Below are 27,808 nucleotides of genomic sequence, written 5' to 3' on the forward strand. Positions count from 1 at the left end.
ACTCAAAAAATTAGATTAGATAAGCACAGAAAAATCAGTTGTTTTTAAAGTTAACTAGCGGCCATTCCATAAAGTATTTATTTATTGCCTTCCAATGTGCGTATAAACGTCATAGCAAACCCTCCTGCCAGTTCCAAGCCCTCCTCCTAATTACTGTCTTTATTGGCAACCCTCCTCTCCATACAATACTAGCAAAAGGGAATTCATTTCAGATAGGAAAGTTTCATTTACATTCTTTCCCACAGAAGGGGTGGGTGCTATAGATAACTATACACATGCTTATATTCCTGATATGTGCTTTTAGCTTTAGTTTTTTTTTTGTTTTTTGTTTTTTTTAACTTTTAGCTCTTTAGCTCTTACAACCTTTCTAAACCTACAGTGCTCAGCATTCCCATTGGTTGGTGCCCTTCAGCCAGTAAACATGATGCTTGCTGTTTACCTTAAAAATGTTTTTACAGACCCCTATTATATTGCCAGCTGCGCTAAGCTTGTTGCTTAATGAAGATAATAAACAAATGTACGTAGTATAATATCTGTCAGTTATAATACTGTGACCTAGCTTGGACACCAATAGATCACTGCAACCCTACAGCTCACATGTAGAGGTGACCCTTTACCATGCTGGTCAGTATAGAAGTCCCCCCTTACATCGGTGGCCGGGGTGGGAGTCCCCCCTTACATCGGTGGCCAGGGTGGGAGTCCCCCCTTACATCGGTGGCCAGGGTGGGAGTCCCCCCTTACATCGGTGGCCGGGGTGGGAGTCCCCCCTTACATCGGTGGCCAGGGTGGGAGTCCCCCCTTACATCGGTGGCCGGGGTGGGAGTCCCCCCTTACATCGGTGGCCGGGGTGGGAGTCCCCCCTTACATCGGTGGCCGGGGTAGGAGTCCCCCCTTACATCGGTGGCCGGGGTAGAAGTCACCCCTGTAGTCTGTGGCCAGTGTAGCCAGGTGAAGCACCACAATAAAACAAGTAGGGTAATTACCATGTTCATGCATATAAAAAATATGCAGAAATAGTTAAATTGCTATTCCCAAGAAAAAAATCAGACAATGTTGAATTGATTATGACCTTTTTATGAATGGACCTCTGTGGAAGGATTTATAAATGTTTCCCACGCAAAGTTTCTGTGATTACATTTATCTAGACACAAGGTGATGTTACATAAATAAAATTGTGGTTTTGCATTTCCCTATTTCACTTCCTTTTTACTTTGAAGTTTTTTAGTGAACAATAAGCACAATGATATTACTTTATATTATAGATGGGATGATTAAGAGGCCACGTTATACTTTATGTAGAGACTGTCATATGGGGTATAGGCCACATTTTCTGCTGACCATTTCCTTAGATCAAGATTTCAGTTTCAGTCAGGGTTCACTTCCTAAGGTTCCTCCAGGGGTTACAGGGGTGCAATGAGCTATTTTTAATGTTAGGGTGAAATTCTTCCCACTGGCCACCACACTAATGTACTATAGCTGTGGATTTAGTATTTAGAGCAGAGGATCCCTAATGCCTTTAGGTTATTTCAAGGGTTCCTCCAAACCAGTTTGAGATGATTTGAGCTTGCTGACATAATGGAAGTAGTTATCAAAGATGGGATCACTGCAATCATAAAAGGTTTCTTATTATATCCATCAATTTTAAGGTAGGCTGTGGCATTTAAATGATGTTCAATTGGTATTAGGGGCCCAAAGTGTGTGAAGAACGTAACCGCCACACCATTACACACCATTACACCAGCAGCCTGATTCTTACCGTACCATCTGAATGTTGCAGCAGAAATCTAGACTTGGACCATGCAACATTTTTCCAATTTTCTCTTATCCAAGTTTAGTGAGTCTGTGGAATTGTAGCCGTGGTTTTAGCTAACAGGTTTGGCACCCACTGTGGTCTTTGCTGCTGTATCTCTTCTGGTTTAGGGTTCAAGGTTGTGTTTTCAGAGATGCTCTTCTGCTTACTTCAGGGGTAATAAGTAATGACTGGTTATTTAAACTACTGTTCCATTTTTTTTTAGCTCAAACCTGACTGGCCATCCTCCTCTGACCTCAAAGTTGCTTATCTTTCCCGTTCTGATACTCTGTTATACTTCAGCAGATGGTCTTGACATTGTCTACATGCCTAAATGCATTGATTACTACCAAGTAATTGGCTGATTAGATATTTACAAACAGTTGTACAGGTGTACCTAATACCGTGGCCAGTGACGGCTTATATTTGCTGATCCTTTTCACAACTACCCCTTGGTATCTTGATGGGGGTAGCTGGGCCATCTACATTACTTGCTCTTCTCAGAAAACACTAGAGCATATTGAGAAAAATAAACTGAAGTTGACAAAATTCTGCTTATTGTTTCTAAATCTTTGATACCAAACTGCGTTTTGATATTTTTAGGTACTTTTTTGTTCATACATGGTTTTTGTCCAATAACTTTCTGCCTTTGTAAGTCCAAATTATAAGTTTATCTTGACAATTTGGAAACTTGATATTACTTAATATTCTCATTTTTGTTATATTCTTAGTTACAAGCATGTTATCATGTCTTGGATGGACAACCTGTGTTGCTAATATTATTATTGGTATTAATATACAGTATTTATATAGCGCCAACATTTTATGCATGGCTTTACAAAGTCCATAGTCATGTCACTGGTTGTCCCTTAAAGTGGCTCACGATCTATTGTCCCTACCATGGTCATTTGTCTTTAATACAGTCTAAGGTCAGTTTGGGGGTAAGCCAGTTAACCGGAGTATCTGGACGAAACCCGCGCAAACATGGAGGGTACCTGCAAACTCCATGCAGATATGTCCTGGCTGGAATTTGAACCAGGGAACTATGCACTGCACCACTACACTGCCCATGTTAGAATATAATGTTAAGAAAAAAAAAGGGCACATACGTGTGTCCTGCCATACAACAGCAATGGGGTGCCTGACCCCAGTGCATGGCAATGCCTGTTACAGTGCATGTGCCATGTGTAAGCTTAGGATAAAATTCCTTCAATAGACCATTTTTTGTTTAAATTCCTTGTTCTTCATCATGTTAATATCTTGGAACCTAAAATATGCATTCCTCTTACAACACAACTTCATTGATTCTGTGATATGATTTATCCTGTGTCAATGTATTATTTTGTTTAATCCTATTTGTGTTTCCGGATTGTGATCTTGTTATAAAAGAATATCACTAAACTGATGGCTTGATGGGTATAATGGGGTATAATAAAAGGATATCTATATAGGTTGTTTGTTTACGTTTTTTTTTTTATTTAAAGCATTAACCCATTAGGCGCACAAGGGGGACTTAAAAACACACACCCTGTAAATATACTGTATAGTCAAAAAATCATCAGAATAGTTCACTATTTTAAACAAGACAAGTGCCTTGACTCGACTACAGACCTGAGCCACACAATGCGGACATCACTGCTAACATTCAAGTCTGTAAGCAATGAAAATCGCAAAACTTTAATGTAAGTAAAATATATACTGTGTTTTTAAAACATTTATTTAGGGGAAAAATAAAATCACATGGGCTTAGTTTTTGTACTTTTGAATTGGTACAGGTCACTTTCTCCTAAATGATCCTTTGTCTATTATTGTTGTCCACCAGTAGGTGGCGCTGTCTCCTCAAATAAAGTGTGTAACTAACTCAAAAGTTTGTTATACATTTTACATGAGGACACAGTGTCATCTAACTACTGATGTCACCAAGATGCTTTTACTAATGTCAAGAAAAAATCCAGGTTTGTACTCAAAAGTGTATATATATATATATACACACTAATTAGATAAGTAATTTTAATTGTGTGCAACAATTATCTTCTAGGATATATATTACCTCAATAATTAAAATCAACCTAGTTAGTATTCTGTAATGATTTACCCCTTACAATTAAAAGGCAACCCTTGCGACTGGGTAGAAAAACTATATAACTGGTAATCCTATCATTCTAAAATGTGAAGAAAGCACGGTAAACTTTTTTGTTAAAACACAAAAGAAATAACCTTGGCTGATCTCAGCTTGCCTATTACAATGCCATTAGCAGGTAAACACATTAAACATTTTTATTTTGGGTAGTCAGTCATTTTTTATGGTCTTGTCAGTGCACTATATTTTAGCATGTCCTGTTTTTTTGCCAGGCAGCAGGAAGCGGTGATAAGATAAAAAGTCGGAGGTCAGAGGCTGGCCGAGAGTATTAGGAAATGAGCCAGTCTCCAGTAATCTGACTGAGTAATGAATACGGTTTTCCTGCTGCAAAGATTACAAATCAGTTGACTGAAGAGTTTTCTTTCTGGGGTCAGATATATGTATTATAAGGCATTCAGAACACACAGTCATTCCAGCTGGAAAACCAGTCATTCCTGTGTAACACTTGGGGGGGATCTCTTTACATTTTTCCAATTAGATTACATTTTAAACAAATTTTGGGTAAAAGTTGTGTAAAGTAATTTATAAATTAATTTTTCCGATTGTTTTTCATTGAGATACCCCTTTGTTTTTGGTCTTTGTAGAAGATACCTTCATTGTCTAAGATTACTTATTAAAAAATGGGTCAGTCTTGATCAGTTTTCAGTATGTTTGACCAACATTCCGCCATATGTATCACATAGCTATTGGAGGATCTACTGCTGACTATAGTTGATGGGTGACTATAGTCGATGGGTGCAGTTTAATGATTGATGCTTCCTTAATATTGAATGTTTAACTTTTACCATTGTGCTTCCATCAACCATCAGAGCAGACATTCAGTTGGTAGCGCTCCCTGATAACCACCAGCCAAGTGTTCCGGGTCATTTGTCATAAGGACATGACTCTGCCAGTTGTTTGTGTGAAGAGCTGTGGGTGCTTCCATTGGGTGGTTTGGTCCCAACCAAATTAACAAAAAAAATGCTGGATGTTCTAAACATGTGGTGCATAAGTAGAGTCCAGGTAAACCATTGATATTAAAAAATATTGATCGTTTTCCTTGTTCTGCATTATTAGTTTATGGCTGGCATTAGACCATCACCTGTGTGTAGGCATTCCAGATTTTACAGGACGCTTTCTAAAATTTCTGAACTGCTCATATATACATTGTAGTTGGGTTGTGGATTGAACGTTGTACGGTACTATTATTTTTAGAAGCACACTGTGTTGTACATTACATCATCTAGAGATTGGTGCCCCGAACCGGCTGATGTGAGAATGAGTGAAGCAAAGTTCGCCCTCTAGTGATCAGTGCTCATAGTGTGTATTAGTCAGATCCACGCAGTTATATTGCAGATGAACTTTGTCATCAACCTGCCTGTAGACCGCAGTGTCATTACTGGCAGCGCTCCCAATTCAGGCTCTCAAGTTCAAGCTTTACAGCAATTAAGATATAAATAAACCTGTAATAATATGTATGAAGCTTTATAACTACAGATACAAAGTCTTTTGGGTATTTTTTTAATTTCCCATTTCTGCTAAAGGTAACAAACAAAATAGCACATGAAACAGATACAGTAAAATATGTCTACCAGTTGGCCTCTGGTAAAATAATACAGAAATTGTTAAAGGTGTGGCCATGTAACATAATTATCCACAATAAAAGAGTGTCCAGAGTTATCTAGCCATTGTATCTTCATGGAAAAATTTCAAAGGACTATTATTATTATGATTAAAGATGTTTCATATCTTATTACACAAAAAGTGGCGTTGACCATGAAAATGTTCTTTTTTTTTTGTGTGTGTGTTTTATGAAACCCAGTGAGCCTGTGTCTATTTTTCAAAACCAAAAGCTGTGCATATGCTGTGTTTGCACCTACATGTAAACTATCAATATCGTTTGTATCAGGATTACAATTTCAGCAGAAATCTGATGGTATATCAGCAGTACAAAACTTTTCAGGCATCAGTGGTTTTCCAGCTTTTAATAGTTTTTTGTTAGATACAATAAAAACGTTAATCTAACACCTAATCTATTAAACAAATATAATGGCATATGGGGGGTTTATTGGTCAAGTTTTTGTATTGCAAAAACTTTGGATAGAGTAGGAGAGTGTAAAAATGTTTGTTTGATAGTGAGTTTGATTGTGAATTTTCTCCCTATTTCTTCACTTTTTATATAGTTTTCCCTTAAAAATAAATAAATTAAATGTCTCTATTGGAAAATCTTCCCATACCACCAACAAAAAACTGGATGAATCTCTCCAATGAGGACTTCAATGGTAACTTGACAGAGAGTCTATCCCATTACGTTCCTCTGTCCAAAACTTAAAACAAAGTTGTGCCTAGAAATATAATTGTAAGCAAAACTCCAACCTTTCATTCAGTCTCGTACAGACTCCTTTCCTGTACTAAAATTTCCTAATGTCTCTTAGAAGCTGCAACAACTCTCTTCTCAACAACAATTTTTGTGCCCAGACTGACCATCCCTAGCCTACTACATTCATTTAATAAAATTCAGCTCAGATGGCCCCTTCTATCGGCAATGATCTGCCTGCATGGCACAAATAGGTATCAGGACCTAGTGATGATATGACTAGACCTAATATAGGGTTTGGAATGAAAGCAACAGGGATTTTTACTGTAATGTCATTACTATATTGATGAGGAGGAAATGGGGAAGCAGGCAGAAGAAAAAATAGGCAAATTGAACTTCTGCTTTAATAATTGAAATATTAATAACTATTTAAAGCAAAAATATATATATATATATATATATATATATACACACAGTGTTCTCCCCAACCCCTTTTAGCTAGGCGCACCACCCACCTACAACTTCTTTATACATTTATAGCAGTTTACCAATCCTTAGATAGTGTGGCTGCATTACCTTTATTATTTTATGCTTTTTTACCTTTAATTTTAAGTGGTAATGCAGCAGATAGCACACTCTCTGTGTCCACTTTTGTTTTTCTTTGATATCTATGGATATGTTTGTTTAATATTATTTCATTGTTTCAATTTCATAGATAAACTGTTTGTCTTCAGACTCTCTCTCTGAAGCACTCTTTTCCTTTATATTAATTTTATTCATTTTGTATCCAATTTCAGGATCAGTGTCACTATCAAGGATATGCAGAAGGAGATCCAGAATCACGGGTAGCGATCAGCACCTGCTCAGGCCTCCGGTAACCATCATTTTAATTTTTGTTGGATTTACTAGTTAAACATTTTAGTAATGTACAATGAATCTTTTAGAAACACAGTGAAAATGTATTAGTTCACAAAACTTGGATGAGCATCTTTTTATTTTTTGTATGATTGAGGAGGATTCTAAAAAATTCTGCTGTGTTTGCTTTATGAATGGACCATATACAGTATATGTATGTGTGAAATTGTTGAATTGGTCTTCAGAAAATAGGGTTTCCCAGGGCAGGATTGGTAATGAGTGTATGTACCGCAACTGTGCTTGGTTCACCATCAAGTTCTTGGTGTCTGCACCAAGGTGGATATGGTTGCCCAGGGTACTTCTGGGAGGAGGAGAAGTTTAGACAACCCTTCAGATTTTTTGAATGTAGTTGCTAGTGTTCCTTATATCTCTTATTGTGCCACAGAGGTCTTCTACATCTGAAGAATGGGAGTTATGGTATTGAGCCCATGGAGTCTTCCACTAAGTCTCATCATCTGATCTATCGTATGGAGAATGTAAAGACTGAGCCAATGGTATGTGGGGTATCCAATACCAACATGGGGCAAAAGGAAAACCACCATCATGAGCCAAGTATGACCCAGCTTTTGCGGGTAAGAGTATAACCATTACTAATGAATTCAGATTTGTGTGAACTTTGTACTTTAAAATGGGTATATATATTCTTAAGTGGATCAGTACATTCAATGAGGACTTTTTAATCAACCCTTTTGGTTCCAGCATAAAAAGAAACTTGTCTGGTATAGCTAATCTACTGTAGAATCCACAAGCTAGTCCATGTGGAATGCATTTGAAACAGCTGTCAGAGGTATATTTAACATGAGAGCAGATGGGGAGAGGCTGCTCTCCGTGGTCTTAGAGTGGGAGCATGAAATAAAGCAGCACTAGCAAAGCGGTTGAGAAGATTCATATTCAATAATTGGGAACTGTGAAAGAAGTGTACCTTACTTGACCCCTTTACTATGTCAATGAAGAGATTATCCAGGGTTGGCTAGAGATCTCACTTCTAAAGCTACGTACACACTTCCAATTATTATCGTCGGAAAACGAACGACGAACGTTCCTGCACGATATATATGAACGATCGTATAGCACCGATCCTGCACATAGAGGTAACGACACGATCGTTCGTAGATATTGTACACACAATAGATACGATCGTTTGAGCGATAGAGGAACTATGTGCACGATAGGAAAGTGAACGGACGTTCGTTCATCACGCATGCTCAGCCCATGGACGATCAACGAACGACCGTACACACGAACGATGTTCAACGATCGTCGCCCAATCCGATCCGCCGGTCCGGTCGTTCGTTTCCAACAATTTTCCTCGTTCGTCGGCGTCGTTGGTTACTTTTTTACCAACGATTTTTTGCCCAATCGATCGTTCGTCGTTCGATTGGAACGATAAAAATTGGAAGTGTGTACGCACCTTAAGTTTTGGCTCCATGAATAGAGTTTGAACAGAGCAAATGCTTTAAAAGTGGTTTTGAGATAGATGAGATTTCCTTTTTGATCCTTGTGATAATGGCTCCTAAAGAAGTCTGCGAAATGTGATGAAAAAATTGAGACTGGATATACATTGTTTGCATGTTTAAATGTTTGAGGAAAAACAAAATTTAGAGCATCATTCTTTCCCCTGTCTATAGTTCACCAAAAAAAAAAGTGATTCTCCCACTATTGTCAGCTGTTGGGATTATCCCTCAGCAACTGCATTTTTTGGAAAGGCCTTTCCATTTTGTCACCCTGTACAGGTTGCTTTGTCGTCTCATTTGACCATTTCCCAGTGGCTGATACTGCCTTCTGTTAAGTTTCTCCAAGATCTGAACCCACTATAGACCTGAGGTCTTCCAGGTAGCTATTTGAGCTGTTGGCAGTCCTTTGTTATCTATTATACTTTTCTTGGCCCTGTTTCTATTTGTTTTTATGTTGCTTGTCCCCTATTGTGTCCCTTAATGGGTCAAAAGGACAAAAAGGGTTTTGTACTCACCTTAAAATCCTTTTTTGATGTTTATTGAGGAGCACACATCCCACCCTGTATGTTTATGATCATGCTTTTGGTACTTCCTGGTTAATTTTACAAAACTGAGGCATTTTGGTGGGGAGAACCATTATCTAGGATGGCCTACACTTCTTTTATTTGCCTGTGTATAATTCTCAAGTACATGGCATTACCCAAAGGTGAAAGGCTTTAGCTACCTACCGTGTACAAAACCTACAGTCTGACAGGAGGAATAAAGCTAATTCATATTTTTAGGCATTTTCCAGGAGGCTCCTGCTGGCTCACAGCCTGCCAGCCCCTAAGCATCCACCATCGCTACAATTGGTACTGTATATATAGGCAGTCGTCAAACTCCCCATTTATTCTCTATGGGGTAGCGGTTATGAGAGTGCAACCACACCCCACTCCTAATTATCTGTGTCAGTTTGGACTAATTGATGTTTTAGTTAAGCTGTGCTCATTTCATGTTAGGCTTTTTATGTTGCTGTATAGCATCATGCACTACAAGTAGTATATGTCCTCACATCAGGTAATAAACACCAACATGTTACGTCTGCTTTTGGCAAGTTGTGTATTAGTCTTTTTTTATTTTTATATTTCATTGATCATTTGAGTTCATTTAAGAACATAATATCATACAAAAGAAAAAACATTGCCTTGCCAGGAAGTGAAGGCTGTAATGGGTTTCTCTATGAATTTAATTGCTCTAATGTAATCAATTATTCAACATAAATTTTAGACTAGCAATCTGCTAAATACAGAACCAAAATTGCTGAGCTTTAAATGGTAAATATCTGCTGGAGATGATGCAGTGTAGCCATTGCCTTCTCCTATTGCAGATAAAACACAAATAATCTGTTGTGCTAGACCAGGGGTCGGCAAACTTTTATGGCCACTGGGCCGTTTCAGGGGTGGGCGGGAGGCGGCTCCGGCAGCTCCTAACGCCCCCTGGCTGATCTGGCGGGTTGCAAGCTGGCATTAGACCGGATCAGCCAGGGGGCGTTAGGCCAGGACAAACTACCGGCTAGGCCATATCTGGCCTAAAGGCCGGAGTTTGCCGACCCCTGTGCTAGATTCATGACACCATAAGTTTCTGTAGAGCAGTGTTCCTGGACATTGTTATCCTGGAGCTCCTGTGATTGATTTTTTGTGATTAGTTTTTGCTCTCTTATTCCTGTATCTGTTCTGTTTTGTGTCTGTGGCTTCTTCATCACTGAACATAGTTTGTGCATCTGTTTGAGTTGCACCAGAGCCTCAAAGGCTGGCAAATTAACAGCCATAGGATTCCTAGAGAGCCCACTACAGCATCATTCCCTTTCTGGCCAAAATGCCTCTTTACTATATAGGGAGAAGTACTTTACTACACTTACACCCACTAGTAAAGGAATTAGGGTATAGAAACAGGGGAGTGGTTTCTTTGTCCGCAATACCTACCCTTTCAATATGACGTTCTGCCAGGGAATGGTGGCCTGCTATTTTATGTAATGAATTTCATACCTCCTATGTATGAGCCTAACAATGTATGTGCTCTAAAGGTATAGACAAAGTCAGGACAGGAAACAAGAGAATGTCTTTCCAATGTGAACCTCATCCTTTCTTGGATAGTTGACATTCGAAGAACTTCTGTTTCTGTCCTGGTGGCATCACTTAGCTAAGCAATCCTAAAGGCTTCATGCTGCAGCTACACAAGCATATCAGTTACATTAGAAGCTCCTATGAAGGCCACATATGCTTGCACCCAAAAATAAAAGCTATTCCTATCAGTTGCTAGTGCAATCTACTTCTCATTTCTGGATCTCACTAGAATACTATTTCAGAATCAGAATATGTGAACTTACCCTCCAGCTGACGAGGAATGGCCATGTTTGCACTGTTTGTAGACTTTTCACAGTTTTTTCATTTCATTCAAATTAGTTTAAATTGGCTCCCCAAGCCCCCTTCCCATGTTTCTTTAGTGTGGGGTAGCCCTCAGTGATGCTTACCTTACTCAAGTGCCCTTTGATCTTTCTTCTTCATATTGGTCTTTATCATGTGTTCTCACTTCCTCTCTACACATATCCATCACACCTGCACTATATTCAGTGTAGAACCAGCAGCTGTACAATCAGGATTGGATTTTGCCATTCATAGGTATATACAGATCTGGAGAGCAAAGTTACAGACTACCTATTGTGGCAGGTACATGTAGAAAAGTTTAGGCAAACCCACCACCTTTCAAAAGCATTGAACTCTTTTATTAGAATTGTTCCAAAATACCTATTGATCACATCTGAAGTTTAGGGTTGCCCTGTGCAAAGTTCTTGCGTTATCTGAAGGATATAAGTAGTGCTCTTGGTTCTTACGTTATACTACAAAATAATTAATGTTTATGTTGTAAAGAAGAGTGGTGACGGGTAAGTGGGAGGGTTGGAGTTTAGCAAAAGACAACGTGGCAGGGCTGACAACACTCAAAAATGTTGTCAGCTCACAAAATAACTTCCATTGCATTTCTACCAGATCAAGAGGTATTTTTTTCTGTCCCTAAATTGATATAATATGGAGAAATGTGATGCACAGATGTATATTTTTTTTTTTATTATTTCCTGATATTCACTACAACATTTTTGTAGATTTTAAGCAAAAACCACGGCCGACACGTAAATGAAACATCTTAAATCCTTAGGAACTGAATGATCATAATATGTGATAATTGTCCTTTTTGTGATTAATACCTTATCCATAAATAAAGAATGTTTATACTCATGTAGTCTGCCACTGCTGAGCTGTTCTGAAGGTACTACTTCTGCCCTTCCAACTCACATACTAAAAAAAAAGTGATATTCCGGTGTCCTGATTTCAGCAATAGTATATACAGTATATAATAATATTAAATGAGAAGACTATATTTGGATTTATTGTGTTTTATTCTTATATTTAGAGGAAGAGAGCAGTCCTGCCTCAGACAAGATATGTGGAGCTCTTCTTGGTGGTGGACAAGGAAAGGGTAAGTTATGTCTGATATTGCAGCTTCTTTCATGTATCTGCCAGAATTTTTCAAATTTCAACTTTATTTTTAGTTAATTAACTAAGAATAAGGAATTAATATGCATAATACCCACACTTTGACTTATATTTGGGTGTATCTTGAAGATAACAAACCACCATTTCTTTATTCTTTACTTTTCAAATCTTTAAAATTGCAATTACTACTTGTATGCTATTGATTGTAGCATGATTAATCTAACATGAAGCGTCATTTACTTTTAGAGACTTAAGGATTGCCTATTTACAAATGGCATAGGCTCATTTATTATAATTTTGGTCACATATTTTACAATTTTAAACAAATTATCTCAATGGCAATCAGAATGTTTAAAAAAAAATGTCATTGTTCCACACTATATCTTATGCCCTCAATAAGACGATCTCTATAAACACTTGTGAAGTGGCCACTTTGTAAATATGTCAGCAATAGTAACGGGGCATAGAAATAGTATTATCATCAGTTCATACATAAAATGAACAATCATATTAACTAAATGCCACTTTCATTAATGGAAGGATCACAATAGTGCTCTAAATTTAATAAACACAATGGCATTTTTCAGGAGATCCAATGGACCATCCTTTTATAATTGTGCCCCAAAGTGTTTGTGTTTTCTATTAGGAGGATGGTTCCAGGAAGTCCCCCATCACAACCTGCAGAATTATACATTGGGACAGTGGTCCTGAGTGAAAGACATTGATCTGAGTGTTATACATAGTGACAGCTGCTGGGCATTATATAGCTATCTGCTGACCTGTGACATTTCAGCATTGAATTCCTTTGCGACTTTGAGATGTCATGTGACCAATGTCAGAAAGCTGCAAAAGAAAAATGCAAAACTAAAATGTAAATATAAGGCAGTATTTGTGATGGTGGCAAGGCATTTATTTTAGTATTTTGTTAAGTGAGTCCATATTGTTTTTACATAGCATAAATATAGGCAGTTTGGTTGGATGTCGCCAAGACCTAGGGTCCCGGTCCTCTTCTGTTTACGTTTCAATTATAAAAGCTTATAGACTGTTTAAAAATGACAATTTTTAGGGACAAATATCCTAAACCCAGTACTGTTCCTTGAAGTCACAGATTTTGTGGCAATGATATATTGGGATACAATTCAAGATTGCATCATAACATATAATCCTTGTACAGATCAGATATATGCACTGACTTTTTTCATTAATAACATTTGTTGGTGTAAGGGTTTTTGTTTAAAAAACATAGTTAAAATATCTTAAAATGTCTTGCAAACCCACCCATTGACCTGATTCCAGCTTATGACACATCTCCGTAGCCCAGATAATTCATATCGCCTGTATGTTTGAGCCACGTATTGTGCTACTTAAAAGCCTGAACTGTGGAGCAGAGTACCCATTAACCATATTGCTTTTGGTCCCTCTGCACCTGATTTTTTCCTCATTGCTGATTTACCATGCCTTATTCTGCACTCTATCTGCTTGGCTGAGGAGCAGGAAATTAACTTCCTCATGTCAGAGTTACCTGCAGATGACTGGTTGGGATATTCAAGCAACACTTGAGGGAAGCAAAAATCTGCAGAGTGGATAGTTAGGCGTGAAGATCCTTGCAGCTCAGGTACTCAGGTACAGCTTCCTTTCCAGCAAGGAGAACAGTGAGCAGCAATGGAGTGAAATCGCCAAATTCCACTCCAAATCTTGTGAGGTTAGCAGTGCCTTGGATCCCACATTGTAGATATATAGTTATGAGGCTACAATACAAGAATGCCTGCGCACTGGAAGTACACTGGTATTTATATCAGAGGAAAATTTAGGATGAGATATAAAACTTTCAGAGAGCTGCTAAGGCAGCTACATAGAAGATGGAAAATCTTCACATATTTTGATCTCAAGTCTACTGTAAGGCAATTTACTAAAACAATACCAATTGTAATCTTTTAGGCAAGAGATAGAGGAGTCTGACTGCTTTATAACTTTATATCTACAAAAACTTTTACCTTCAAGCGATTTAAGCATCAATCTTAATGAAAAGATTGTACCTAAAAACAACAAAAAAATGTTTTTTCAAAATTAATTTAAAAGTATTTTCCAAAATTTAAAATTGCAATCAACCTTTCAGGCATATGATTTGCTTAAGTCATCACTTGATGTACGTGATCATATCACCTTCACAATAGGTTTTACATAGAAGACATGGGTTTAGATGATTGTTCCCTTCTTTGGTATTGAAGTGGCAAATTTTGATTTCTGCAGCCATTTTTATAAGAAATGAGTCACTGGAGTTATTAATTTTATTGACGGTAAGCAAGAGCGCCAAATTGCATTTGTTTTCATCCACCTGAATATACACACTCTGACTTTACCAGTCTGCAGAGAATCGTTCTATTTTTAAATCATGATTGCATGGATTCTTAGATTGATTCCTCGCGGATCCTACATGCATGTCTTGCTTTCTGGCAAATTTAACATTTCATAACATGCTGATTCTCTTTATTTTTATCATTGCTCTGACATTGATTCATATTATAGTAAAAAAAAAAAAAAAAAAAAATTAATAAAAAAAAAAAAAAAAAAAAATTAGCCTATCTAAACCCAACATTGGACAAAGCATATTCAAAAAGCAACCGAGTTGATGAGTGAATACAAATGGCATACAGTGGTGGACAGAATATCTGCTGTATGTGTCCAATGTACTTGCACATTGTATTACGGCTGCTTCCTCCCATCTCTGAATTCAACCATTTAGAAGGTCAGTCAGATCTGAATTTATAACACCTAAAGTAGGGAGAACAATGAATAGCAGATTGCATTTTCAGCATCCCTGCACTGCAGAAGAATTCATGGATTTGCATGAGAGACAGGTTTTGTAGTCACAGTTAGTGAGCAATTGTAGGACCTGAATCCATTATCCGGAAAGGGGAAGGGTATTGAAGGCTGTGTGGATAGGTGGCCAACAACTATATAAAGGGCTTTTGAATTTGTAAAAGTAATGTTCTATGCTTGTTTGAGAATTTGATTTGTTCTATTTTGAACCTAGTTAGGCTTAACCACTCCAAGACTTTTGGAATCTCGTTAGTAGCATCATGGTTAGTAGCACAATCACTGTTTTTTATTATCAAGCATTTGCATAAATGTAAGATGTTGGCTGGGGCAATCAACCACGTCCTGTCTTTTTTCTAAATTAATTTCTGAATTAAAGTTGATGAAAGCTTCTGATTGGTTTCTAGGGGCAGCAAGATGGAACAGAAGAATAAGGCACTAGCTTTTATCACTGTGAATATTTTGTGGTTTTACAGATGACACGTTATATTGGGGTATTATTAATGGTTAATAGCTATTGCTTTGGCTTTGTTTTCCGGTATCTGAACTCCAATATGATGTAATGTGCCTGCACATCTGGTATTGTCTCATTACTAAGAATTCCCTTGAATATTTCCACCCTTAATCAGGACCTCCGCCCGCATACTCCTCACCCTGCGATCTGTGCACACTGCGTCCACATTTAGCAGATGACTGTCCTAATAATGCCATATTGCTATGGTCAGTTTGTACTTCCAGCTATGTAGCTAGGTTCCTTCTTCCCTCCCAAGTACTCCCCCTCCAAGTACTCCTTTTACAAACCCCTCCACAAAAATGTCCACTGTTCCTGTTTAGAGAATACACATTATGGAGCTGAAATCTACTAAATTTTCTTTACTAGTTACTTTTCATCTATGTGGTTTTGTGTTATATTATAATCAAGAATTAATAAACATTTGTTGGGATCAAAGTAAAAGTTAACAGCTGCTCTTTTTGGTTCTTTCCAATCCTTTGATTTCATTCTCTTTGATGATCTATAAAATGGTTCATATATAGAAAAATCTACAGAAAGTTGTTCACTTTCTGGTCCCCATGGAAAACACTAGAACTTTGTGTGTGACTGAAAGCACTTAACCTCAGCATACGGAAGCGGCTTTTTACAGTCCAAGTTGTGTAATGGTGCAGTAGTATTTCACCGGGGTTTGTTTTAGCAAGCTTAGCAAATTGCTTTAAAAAAGAGCTGGATTCATTTCTAAATGCAGAAAATTATAAATAGTTAATAATCTTCAAAAGACATAACATTGCAGAATATTGATCCAATTGTTTATAATGAAGGGAAGAACTTTCTCTGGTATAGTAACTTTCTAAACACTCCAAGTAACTCTGAGTAATGTTTGTTTTGCAGTATGACTTGCTGGGACAGAACGCAACAGCGGTCAGGGCTGAGATGGTGCAGTTGGCCAACTATCTAGACAGCGTAAGTAGTACAGTTCTAAAAATTTTCTCTGATAATCTCCCTGCTGAGTGGTCCTAATTGTATCAGCTGCATTCATTCACCCATCATCATATTTTTACCCAGTCATTCACTTTGCAATATTCTGGCCACGTCAGCTTCAAAAATTGCTGTTTCTTATGAGTAGCTGGAGGTCTATAAAGCTGGCGATCAGCATAGCAAATATAAAAAAAGTTAGTTAAAAAAAACAAAATATATTTATAGATCCAGGAGTGAAGAATATATTTATTTAAGTATTTGTCCAGCCTATATCATTTTTGTAAATGGGGTAAACATTTGAACCCATTTTCTCTTTATCCTCATTTTTTTAGATTGGGAGAAGTTCTGTATTACCAACACAGCAATAGAAAGCTAACCAGTCTTTTTAGATTATTTAATTTAGTCTATTTAGCCTATGTTAAACCATAGCCACCATACCAGGAAGTAAGAAGAAATCTCTCTAACTGGCCCTAGATAGCCGTAAACACAGAGCTTCCATTCCTCTCCCGCACTAACATGCAGGATAATAGCAGAATGGATAGGGAATGTTCCTACATCAGTAAAAACATGGTCATGATCTTTTCCTTATCATACACTGAGCTGCACAGTGTAAGATGTTGGATCCCGGGATATGCTGAGTATCCTGGCATTCCATGGGGCTACTAGGATGGTATTCAGACCCGCCAATCAAGGTGGCTGAAGAGTCCGGAAAACTGGGTGAAGATGGTGGTGCCTTTTTTTCCCTTTGTTTGTCCTATCTGCAATAAACTGCTTCCCTGATCAAAGTTATAGTTTCAAAGTTAAGGGAAAAGTTACATTTGTGTAATCATTCATTTGTAGTGGAGACATGTCTGATCTGATGACTCCTCATCCCTGGCAGGTTGTGTCCTTTCTGGGTGATGACCAAGGTCTCTTTATTGTTCTCTAGATGTACAGCATGCTGAATATTCGAATTGTCCTCGTTGGGTTGGACATCTGGACAAGGATGAATTTAATCGAAATTGAAGGCTCTGCTGGAGATGTCCTGGGGCGTTTTGTGCAGTGGCGGGAGAAGGAGCTCGTTCCCCTCCGCAGACATGACAGTGCTCAGTTTATACTGTAAGTAAACTTCGTCATTACCAATAAGCAATTTAAAAAACAAAAGTGTTGTTGACCTTTATGTGCTATTGACTTATTTGAATTTAAACTGACACTTCATGAAGGTGTTTTTTGGGGGCAAAGAAACACCTAAGTAATACAAGCAGCAAAATACACATTTCATATTTATTTCACCTGCCTGAGTATAGCAAGTGTTAGGATAAACACGCCTCTTCCATGCAGCTCAGCAAGTAATCCAATTATTTTTCATTTTTGTGACTTTATATAATTTATGGAGACAGAATATAAACTTCTGACATTTACCATTTCTGACCATTATGAGACATTGAAAAATGTGAATGTTGTTCTTTGCTGATCAAAAGCAGATTTAGAAGCAGGTTAGGTCTTTGGATTCACAGCATGAGTGTTGTGTTTACCCAGTGCTGACGTTCATTAAACTCAAAGTCTTGGCATGTCTTGTGGAAGTACTACAGTGTGACGTCAAAAAAAAGTTGCAGTGCTTTTTTTTAGAAAGGACACCTTCTATGTAAAAGCAAAGAGTTTCTAAAAATACTAATATTGGACTTCTTGGAAATCACTGAGTTAATTCTCTGTTTAGATTTGTAAAATAGCATGCAAGGATATTACTGGAATCAGACCCATTTAGGGCCATTATTACAACTCGTTCTACAGGTTTTTGAGGGTGGTGCAAAAAGACAAAATTTAATTCAACGGTATACTTTATTCTTTTTTACATGTGTAGCTACTGGGTTGCAGCTGCAACATTGCTTCTGCTCACGTGAGATCTTATTTGCACTTACTACCTACCTACCTACGTATTTACTAGCTACCGATCACTTGTGGATTTACTGCATCCACTGACATCATATGTGCATTTGATGACACTATATTTCTTCCATAGTGCAATAATGGCTGGTATTTAAGATGTCGCCAAGATGGACATGGGGGAAGTGGTATGGAGAAAAGGGAAGGTGTTTAAAGGATACTCGAGATCTGTGGGCGGTTGGGGACATTTTGATCTAAAAAAAGTTTTGCATGGATTTGGGCATCTTTGGTTGGAAGGGAGAGGAGAAGAAATTGTTTTAGATGCATTTGCAGGACTTCATTTTTTTGGAAGAGTAACTTTCTAATTTTTGCCATGTTTTATTGTAGGAAGAAGGGATTCGGAGGAACTGCTGGCATGGCTTTTGTAGGCACCGTTTGTTCCAGGAGCCATGCTGGTGGCATTAATGTGGTATGTCCTCTGTGTTCTAGTAACTTAAAAATATTAATTTGATTCTTAACATATAGTACTGTTCGCAGGCTATGACATTTAAGTATGTACATATAAAAAGATATGATTATTATTATTAATAAAACATTCTTCAAACAAGACCCCCCTAACATCTGTAGCTGCAGACACTATGAAGCAATTTTTTCCCAAAATAACACGATGGATATAATTTTACCTTATTATTATTATTATTATTATTATTATTAATAATCTGGATTTATATAGCGCCAACGTGTTACGCAGCGCTGTATAATAAATATGGGTTGCAAATGACAGACCTATACAGAAAGTGGCACAGGAGGAGGAGAGGACCCTGCCCCGAAGAGCTTACAATCTAGTAGGTGGGGGAAGTATCACACAATAGGAGGGGGGATATGGAATGGTGAGAAGTAGTGATGGTTGTAGGAGACAGAAGAAGACGGGGGGGGGGGGGGGGTCAAGTTTGAAAAGATGGGTTTTAAGCGGTCTTTTAAAGGAGCAGAAAGTAGAAGCAAGCCGAATAGGGTGAGGAAGACCATTCCAGAGAGTTAGGGCAGCTATAAAAAAGTCTTGGAGCTGTACATGTGACGAGGTTATGCGTGAGGAAGACATTAGTAGGTCATTGGAGGAGCGAAGAAAGTGTCTTAGAAGTTTTACTCATTTTGCTCCACCATGCATGTTTTTTAATCCTCACTGCTCATTTTGTGAAATTGTGAAAACAAATTGTTCCACAGCGTCTGCAGCTCAAAGGTCAGTGAGGTCTTGTTTAAGACCTCTTACTTTTTGATACAAATATGCATTGTTTATATGTTCACATATACCACAGGTTTTAGAATTCTCTCTTTAACAAGCACTAAATGTTTTTACCTGAAAACAATCTTGTAGTTGCAAAACCTTTTAAAGTTCAGGCCAGCCATAGCCTGGCAGATGTCGTAGACCATTAAAGCCGACCACACCCAGTCAGATTTTAGTCCATCAGATAAAAAAAATTATTAACTAGGGAATTAGGAAGGACAAAGTCTTCCTGACCGAATTGAATTTTCAAGATTTGTTTAGGAAGGTCCTTGGACTAGTTATTGGCAAGCTTTTTTGATCTGGCAGTAAATCTGTGTGTGACCGAAGTTAGAAAACTTGCATCTGCAATGTGATCGGGGCCAGATGTTGCATTCGCTTCTGTTTCGAGCAGTGTTCTATTCCACCACATACAGTAAAAAGTGAAAAAATATATTAAGCAAATACTTAGTTGTAGATGTTTCCAGCAAACCTGGGAGATTTCTGAGCCCCCCACCCCTCTATACTTTTATGTATTTATTCCCACAATAGATTTTTTTTTAATTAGGAATTGAGTTGGAGGTTCTTTTTATTGTTTTATTAGTAACAATTGTACTATATTTGTGAATGATTTAAATCCCCTTTGTTTTTTTATGTTTTTAGTTTCCGAATCAGAATGTGCAATCGTTCTCCTCTATTGTTGCTCATGAATTGGGACACAACCTGGGAATGAATCACGATGATGGTCGAGGCTGTTTCTGTCCTGTATCAGCTTGTATTATGAACTCCGGGGCATCGTAAGGGTTCAATATTGTTATGATATCCTACTGGAGCTAGGGTTAAGGAGCTATGGGTCGACTTACCAAAGATTTGTGTTTTATTCTCACCAGTCCTGATATTTACACAGTCAGATGGCATAGCCAGGTTATTATTGCATGTAGACGTTTGAGCCTGGTCACCTCTCAACCCCCTTCCTATGAATTGACAGTGATGCTTATAAAGTCATATCTCTCCTTTCTATCCATGCAATAGATTCTGACTGGCATAGGGTACACACTCTCTGTACAATTTGGGTATATCAGAACAAATTCAGGTATTTACACTTGTTGCTTCCAAATTAATATTGATTTTGAATCGAACTGTATGAAATGGTGTGTATATATTTATCTGGAGTTTGAAATAACACTGTCTACTCCAGAGATGCCGGCATGTCAAAATGCCAGGCAAATGTGTTAGGAACATTTCTAGGTAGTGTTGGAGCTTGCCACTACCTTTACGATTTGGACATTCACAAGTTGGGCTGCCTCATTGAGCAGCAGAATTGCACAAAAGACAGGAAAGGTAAGGGACGGGTTTTGGCAGTATTAGGTAGTGATATCAAAACTCAGGGCTTCAGCAGTAATAGGAGGCTTTTCACATTAAACCAGTGTTTCTCAACCAGGGTTATTAGGGGTTCCTTGAGCAATGGGCAGTTGGTGACTCTCGTGTCAGTTTAACCGATTCCCAATGATCTTTTTGGCTATCTGTGAAAGTTAAACTATTCTCACTGGCCATCAATGTAAGAGGCATTCTTTCCAATGACCACCACACTAATGTACTGTTAGCTGTGGATATAGTAAATATAAAAAGGGTTCCCTGAAGACCTGAAGGTTTTTCAAGGGTTCCCCATGTTAAAAAGTTTGAGAAACACTACTTTAAACATTTAAATAAGTTGTAATGTCTTTTCCTTATCTACACTTTCATTAATACTTATATCAGAACAGAAAGTCCTGTCATATTAATTTCTGTTTATTATGGTGATTTTTCTTTGCAATACCTAAACTTTTCTATTCCACAGGGGCTCTAAAAATTTTAGCAGTTGCAGTGAAGATGACTTTGAGAAGTTGACACTGAACAAAGGTGGAAGCTGCCTCTTGAATGTTCCCAAACCAGATGAGTCCTACAGCGCCCCCTCTTGTGGGAACAAGCTGGTGGACCCAGGGGAGGAGTGCGACTGTGGAAATGAAAAGGTCAGATATAATAGTACCATGGAGTTCTTTATATAATTTATCAGTGTTCTCCCCAGCTCCTTTTAGCAGGGCGCACCACCCAGCACAGTACTTATCTGTTTTGGGGGCAGCCACCCACCTACAACTTTTTCCCACCCAGTTAAAAAAAAATCTCCTGGGCGAATATTGATGTATAATGTATATTTATTGTATTACTATAAGCATGGAGCATTACCTATAATACTGTTGTTAAACATTCTGGCAGGAATGTGAAAAGGATCCATGCTGCCAGCCCGGAACCTGCAAGCTGCGATCAGGAGCTCAATGTGCCTATGGATCTTGCTGCCAAAACTGCCGGGTCAGTATGAATACAGCCCCCACTGCAGGAGCAGACGCTCCATGTATGTTGTAAGTTGTAATTGGCCGAGTCCTGTCCTATGTAGTGAGTCACATGCTCTGCCATACCCGAAAATCAGGTACTTTCTTTGCTGTGGAAAGATAATGTGTTCTACCGCAACCTTTTTTGATTTTTTTTTCCTTATAAAGCATTTAATAATATAACAATAAATGGTTCCTATAATGTACACTTTTAAATATAAATTTGTGTTTTTCCACACTTATTGTGCATATGGGGCTAGCATTGGTCTTGTTTGTTTTGTGCTTTATTATGTGACTGTTTTTTGTTTTGTTTTTTTATTTTTCTCTTTGCAGTTTTCCCCGGGTGGTACCGTCTGCCGTGCTGTGGCCAATGAATGTGACCTTCCAGAATACTGCAATGGTTCTTCTCCATACTGCCAGCCTGATGTATTTATTCAGAATGGAAACCTGTGCCAGAATGGCAAGGCCTACTGCTACAATGGCATATGCCAGTACTATGATGGCCAGTGTCAAGGAATTTTTGGAATGAGTAAGAACCTGCCTGCTAGACATTAGGTCATATATACTAAACTACCACTTGTTTGTGTCCAGTGAATACACACAATTTGTTTCTCCACAGAAAGCATTTTGGGATAGTGAAAGTATGGCATTTTGTACACACAGTGCCAATGTACTGGATGTTTTCTGTACATTGGCTGTGCATAGAAAGCATACAGATTGCAGCATCCATTCACATTCAACACTGCAGTTTTTATATTGTTTTTTATAATTTCATATATGCAGGTAGGCCCCTGGTTAAGGACATGTGACATACGGACTGCTCCTAGATACGAAAGAAAGGGGCTTCCCTGCTCCCTCGAGTGCAGAGGGGAGACTTGAGGGGGGGAGGGGGCGGTTTGCATGACTTGCAGAAGAAATCTTTTGCTAAACACAGCTGAGGTTGTGGGTGATCTTAGGGGGTGAGCTCTGCAGCCTCTTGTAACTCCTAAATAACCAAGACAAACTCTGCAGTTGTTTCTTTTTGCATATCAAAACACAGCTTGCTGTAGAAGTTAATGAATATCTAGACTCCATAAAGTTTTTTTTTTTTTTGCTTTGTGAATAACTCACAGTGGGGATTTTATGCAGTAACTGACACCACGCTGCCTAATATTATGTTGAGACAAACAATTGTCCTAATTGCAGTTATTAAAATATTGTACCTGTTCTGACATACATACAATTTTTTTTTTTTACAGAGGCAAAGGCAGCAGCTCCTATTTGTTTCCGAGAGGTGAACTCCAAAGGAGACCGATTCGGTAACTGCGGCTTCCAAGGCAATGTGTACAAGTCGTGTGATGCCAGGCAAGTGAGCATATTTGAACCTGAAATTTATATTTTTGGTGGGAATTTCTTAAGTTCAGTGTTATTATTGGGGGTATTGTCCTTACTATTATCATGACCACATAGGAAGTGGAGGAATCTCCCAATGAGAAGAAAGAAAGCTTCTTGTGTGCAAAGAAAGCTCTCACTGATCTTTCTAGCTGCCTATGACCAAGACAAAGATTTTAGAGTTGGTTTGAGTTAGTTATTAACAGCATAGAAACACCCCCTGGTATATTAGAAGGCTGGCAGACTCCCAGGACTTGGCTCTCACAGAAGAATACAGTGCTTGTGCCCAACAGCTGTAAACGTATTGCTGTGGCCGCTAAAACTCCAGTGCTGGCTGCCTGAACGTGTGCTCTTACATCCCAGAGAATATAAAAGATAAGTGCACAGGTAGCTTTGCCAGGCAGTAGACTGCACTGGAGACTGCAACTATCAAATGAGTTACGTATAGACCTGCAAGGCTGGTCAAGGGTAAACACTCCTTTAAGTGTTATATGGTTTGTCCCAAACCCCTTTAACAAAACTTTTAGTGAACAGGTTGACCTCTTACAGCAAGAAGAAAAAAAGAACAGGCCTGCTGGCAGGATTAATAGGTAACTAAACTAAGTTTGGGGATCTCAGAAAAAAGTTAGTGACAGGCTGCAGTATATTTGTCATGAGTTCCTCTATAAATAATTCCCCAAGCCTTATGTATTAACATCTGCACTAACTGTCTTATAGGAATGCTATGTGTGGGAAGCTGCAGTGTGAGAATGTTGACTCCATGCCCATTTTTGGCATAGAACCATCAATTATCAAGTCAACCATCCAGGGCACTGTATGCTGGGGAGTGGATTTCCAGTTGGGTACCGATGTCCCCGATCCCGCTATGGTCAACGAGGGCACCAGGTGTGATGAGGGCAAAGTAAGTAATGTACTAGCAACTGCTTTTTTTACTCGCTGCATATTCAGTGCCTGCTGAATTCTGTTTTTTAAACCCAAAGGTTGGGAAATATAACCTGATTCATAATTTAATTATAATTTTTTTTAAAGATAAAGTTTTAAAATGATAAATGTTTGGTAAAAAAAAATAATGACTAGAAATGTTTTCCTTAGCACGTTTTTGGAAGGTTGGACAGCATGGGGGGAAGGTCTAAATCCATTTTGTCTATTCTATTCCCCCTAATTGTGCTTTGAAAACATGTGAATTTTTATGGCACTAAATTAAAACTATAACTGGAACTAATGCAGTGATTTCACTTGGTTAACAGTCACAATATTCGAAAACAGACATATTTTTACAAATCAGTGGGTAAAAATTGCATGTGTTTTGGGCATAAAAAAGCTGTGATTTCACTTAACAGTCACACTGTTCCTAAGCACATTTCTCAAAAAGTTATTTTCCCTATGTACTTTGCACCACACAGTGCCTGCCCCTTTTTTTTTATTTGAATCCTAATTGTGCCTGTAGTTTTGCTCCAAGTTCTCCCCTTCACTTACAGATAATGTCAGTTTGACTAGCCATGCGCCATCTGTTTTGAAGGGCTGATGTTATTCTGTGGCCATAGCCCTTTATAGAAGACAGGCATGCCAATGTAGTAGGCTACAATTAGATTATTCTGAGCAGCAGCACTTTTGCCTGGTATATCTGAACTCTGAATGCAAACTCAAATTTGCAGTTATGCTTCAAGTTCAGTATAGCTCCCATATCTAACTCTGATCAGAAGTGTCCTACCACTTCTACATATAATCTGTCAGTAGTGTTGCTGTTTTCTGATTTGCTCTCTGTCTCTGTATATCATTACATCTATAACTACTATGGTGATTCTTATCAGCCTCAATTGTTCTATCACTGGGTACTTTCAGATCTGACTTGGCTCATCTTTGTGTTTTTTTATTTTTTCAGGTTTGCAAGAATTTCCAGTGTGTCAATGCCTCAATACTTGGATATGACTGCAATATCCAGGATAAATGTGGTGGTAATGGGGTAAGTGTGTAATTCTCATATAAGAGGATTATGTTTCCCAAACTTTGCTCTGAGTCTGATTTACAGCATTTTCAGTGTAAACCTATTAGCTGTACTGGTAATGGAGAACTGCAGTCTGTAGAAATCTATACTGAAATGTTCTCAGCAGCAGAACTCTTCTCTTATTTTACCATTATCTGAGACTTTCTGTTTTAATACTGTAGAGAAAAAGAGATCATATGAGCATCATTGGTCTTTTTCATCATGCTCTGCAGTGCTCTGTGAGAGGAGTTAGATCTTGCCAGCAAATTACTTAAGTAAGACCAACTCAATGTTAATTGACATTTGGCAGACATTATGGCTATCTAAACTAATGCACACAGCTTTATGTAATTGTAGAAGGCAGTAAACGTTATTCTGTGTGCTGCTTGTATTTGCAGTCCAGATCACACTGCATAGCATTAGACAGCTAGTCTGAGCTCTCCTTCTATAGTCCTTGCTGCTTCTGGATAATATGGCACATTTTGGCATATAAAGCAATGTAGAACATAGCAAGTCAGATCTACTCATTGAGAAACAATACAGCAATCACATATAGAGAGAAACACAACATGTTGCAGTACACTTCTAATGGCAGTTAGGATTCACTGTACAAGGGGTAGAGGGCCCTGTACTAACCAGATAAACCTACCGCTGGGATATGTGTGCATTACATAGGACACAGCAATAGTGATTGACACACCCTAAAGGCCATGGAGTCTTTCTAAAACAGTCACTGGGATGTATTAGGATGGGTGTCTGCACACAGGAAGTGTGTCCAATGCTATGGCATTCAAGACAGAGACACATAGTGGGGAGGGGGAGAAGATTAAAAACAGCACTGATTTTCAGCAAGCACTAAAGGAAGAAGCAGTTGGGACAGAAACAGGTGAGGCTAAAATCCTCTTCAAGTATATTACTAATAGGAGAAGGTAAGGGACACGTGATGTACAAAATCTTATGGAGAAAGCATTTCAAAAGAGTAATGATTGAACAAAAGGAAATGACATACCATTTATTTCCTTTCATCAGTTTAATATATACAAGCATCATGTGCTTGAATCCTAAACACCCCCATGTAGGATTACCTGGGTGCCAATCACAAAGCTTTTAAGATAAAATATAGTGTTAAAGAGTTAAAGCTCATTGATTCAATCAGTTGCCTTCGTTGCCAATCTGTTAAAGAAAGATTGATTTTTTTTTTTGATTTTTTTTTTTAATAGGTGTGCAATAGCAATAAACACTGCCACTGTAATGATGGTTGGGCTTTCCCTGACTGCAAGAAGAAGGGCTATGGTGGAAGCATTGACAGTGGACCTACGTATAATGGTATAATGATTTTGACTTTACAAGAAATAAAACTTCCCACCCACCTCCTCTCATTAATTCTTTAAAAGTAACTGCTAAAGCACTTCTATCTAACAGTCACCCTCATAGGTGCCCTTTTTGAATGTGATGTCAGGAAACGAGTGCTTCAGATTGCCAGTCACCTTGCCCTGACCTAATCCCTTCAGTCGGTTTTCTGCAGCCTGAGAGGACACCACCATTAAACAGATAAATCTTAAACAAGAGAATATTTGTAATTGGAATGTTTCTCTTCATTACATTGATGCTATGTGTAGATGTACCTGTACTCCAAGACTTCATAAATCCAAATAAATGCACTTATCCAGTATGTGAGATTATTCGAGTCAGTCTAATTATCGATCGGTTGATCGATCTATTGGACAATGACATTGGTCACTAGGAAAGATTGAGGGGGCATCTCCATAGCAAACACACTGACCATAATCAAAACCTGGCAGATGGTCTTACTCTTCCACACTATCTCCAACTAAAAGAAAGAAGTTTAATGTGTTTTTCTGGAAAAATAGGTAACTTGATAAACGATACACCAGAAATAAAAGCTGTACACTAGGCAGCACGGTGGCTCAGAGGTTAGTACTCTGGAGTTTGCAGCTCCCAGGTTAGAATCCGGTCCAGGACACTATTTTGCATGTTCTCCCTGTGTTTGTGAGGGTTCCCTCCCGGTTTTCTCCCACATCCCAGAAACATGCAGTTCAGTTAATTGGCTTCCCCCAAAATTTACCTTAGATAAATGGTGGTGACATATGACTTTGGTAGGGACATTAGATTGTGAGCTCCTCTGAGGGACAGCTAGTGACTATGGAATTTGCAGAACGCTGTGTAATATGTTGGCGCTATATAAATACTGTGTAATAATAATAACATTAATAATAACCCCTTTAAGGGACAGCTAGAGTTTGTAAAGCGCTGCATGATATGATGGTGCTAAATAAATACTGGATAATAGTAATAATACATTTGAGCCATGTGGAGTCCTTGTACATAACAGTGACATCTGTGTTTTGGTAACAGATAAGGACACTTCTCTCCGGGATGGCCTGCTAGTTTTCTTCTTCTTAATTGTTCCACTTCTGGCACTTGGAGCCTTCGTGTTTTTCAGAAGAAACAGCCTTAAACAGAAGTTCTGCAGGAAGAAAAGGTCACGGGAGCATGAGTGAGTACAAGAATAAATGATGGTACTATGTGCAAGGAC

The 27,808-nt window shown here is 38.3% G+C and overlaps 1 protein-coding gene across 1 annotated transcript in view; it reads left to right on the forward strand.

Annotated features, from left to right (window-relative positions):
• The window catches only part of ADAM9 (ADAM metallopeptidase domain 9), a 67,111-nt gene that overhangs the window by 29,930 nt on the left and 9,373 nt on the right, over positions 1-27,808 (forward strand). Inside the window, exons 5-19 of the mRNA XM_072399779.1 lie at positions 7,023-7,099; positions 7,526-7,712; positions 12,039-12,104; positions 16,323-16,394; positions 17,338-17,507; positions 18,660-18,741; positions 20,194-20,327; positions 21,368-21,539; positions 21,784-21,876; positions 22,230-22,425; positions 23,135-23,240; positions 23,985-24,168; positions 25,150-25,230; positions 26,472-26,577; positions 27,628-27,769. Of these exons, the coding sequence (XP_072255880.1) occupies positions 7,023-7,099; positions 7,526-7,712; positions 12,039-12,104; positions 16,323-16,394; positions 17,338-17,507; positions 18,660-18,741; positions 20,194-20,327; positions 21,368-21,539; positions 21,784-21,876; positions 22,230-22,425; positions 23,135-23,240; positions 23,985-24,168; positions 25,150-25,230; positions 26,472-26,577; positions 27,628-27,769 (1,868 nt within the window). The remainder of the gene's footprint in view (positions 1-7,022; positions 7,100-7,525; positions 7,713-12,038; positions 12,105-16,322; positions 16,395-17,337; positions 17,508-18,659; positions 18,742-20,193; positions 20,328-21,367; positions 21,540-21,783; positions 21,877-22,229; positions 22,426-23,134; positions 23,241-23,984; positions 24,169-25,149; positions 25,231-26,471; positions 26,578-27,627; positions 27,770-27,808) is intronic.

The sequence above is a fragment of the Pyxicephalus adspersus genome, chromosome 2 (genome assembly GCF_032062135.1).
Source record: "Pyxicephalus adspersus chromosome 2, UCB_Pads_2.0, whole genome shotgun sequence".
NCBI lineage: Eukaryota > Metazoa > Chordata > Amphibia > Anura > Pyxicephalidae > Pyxicephalus > Pyxicephalus adspersus.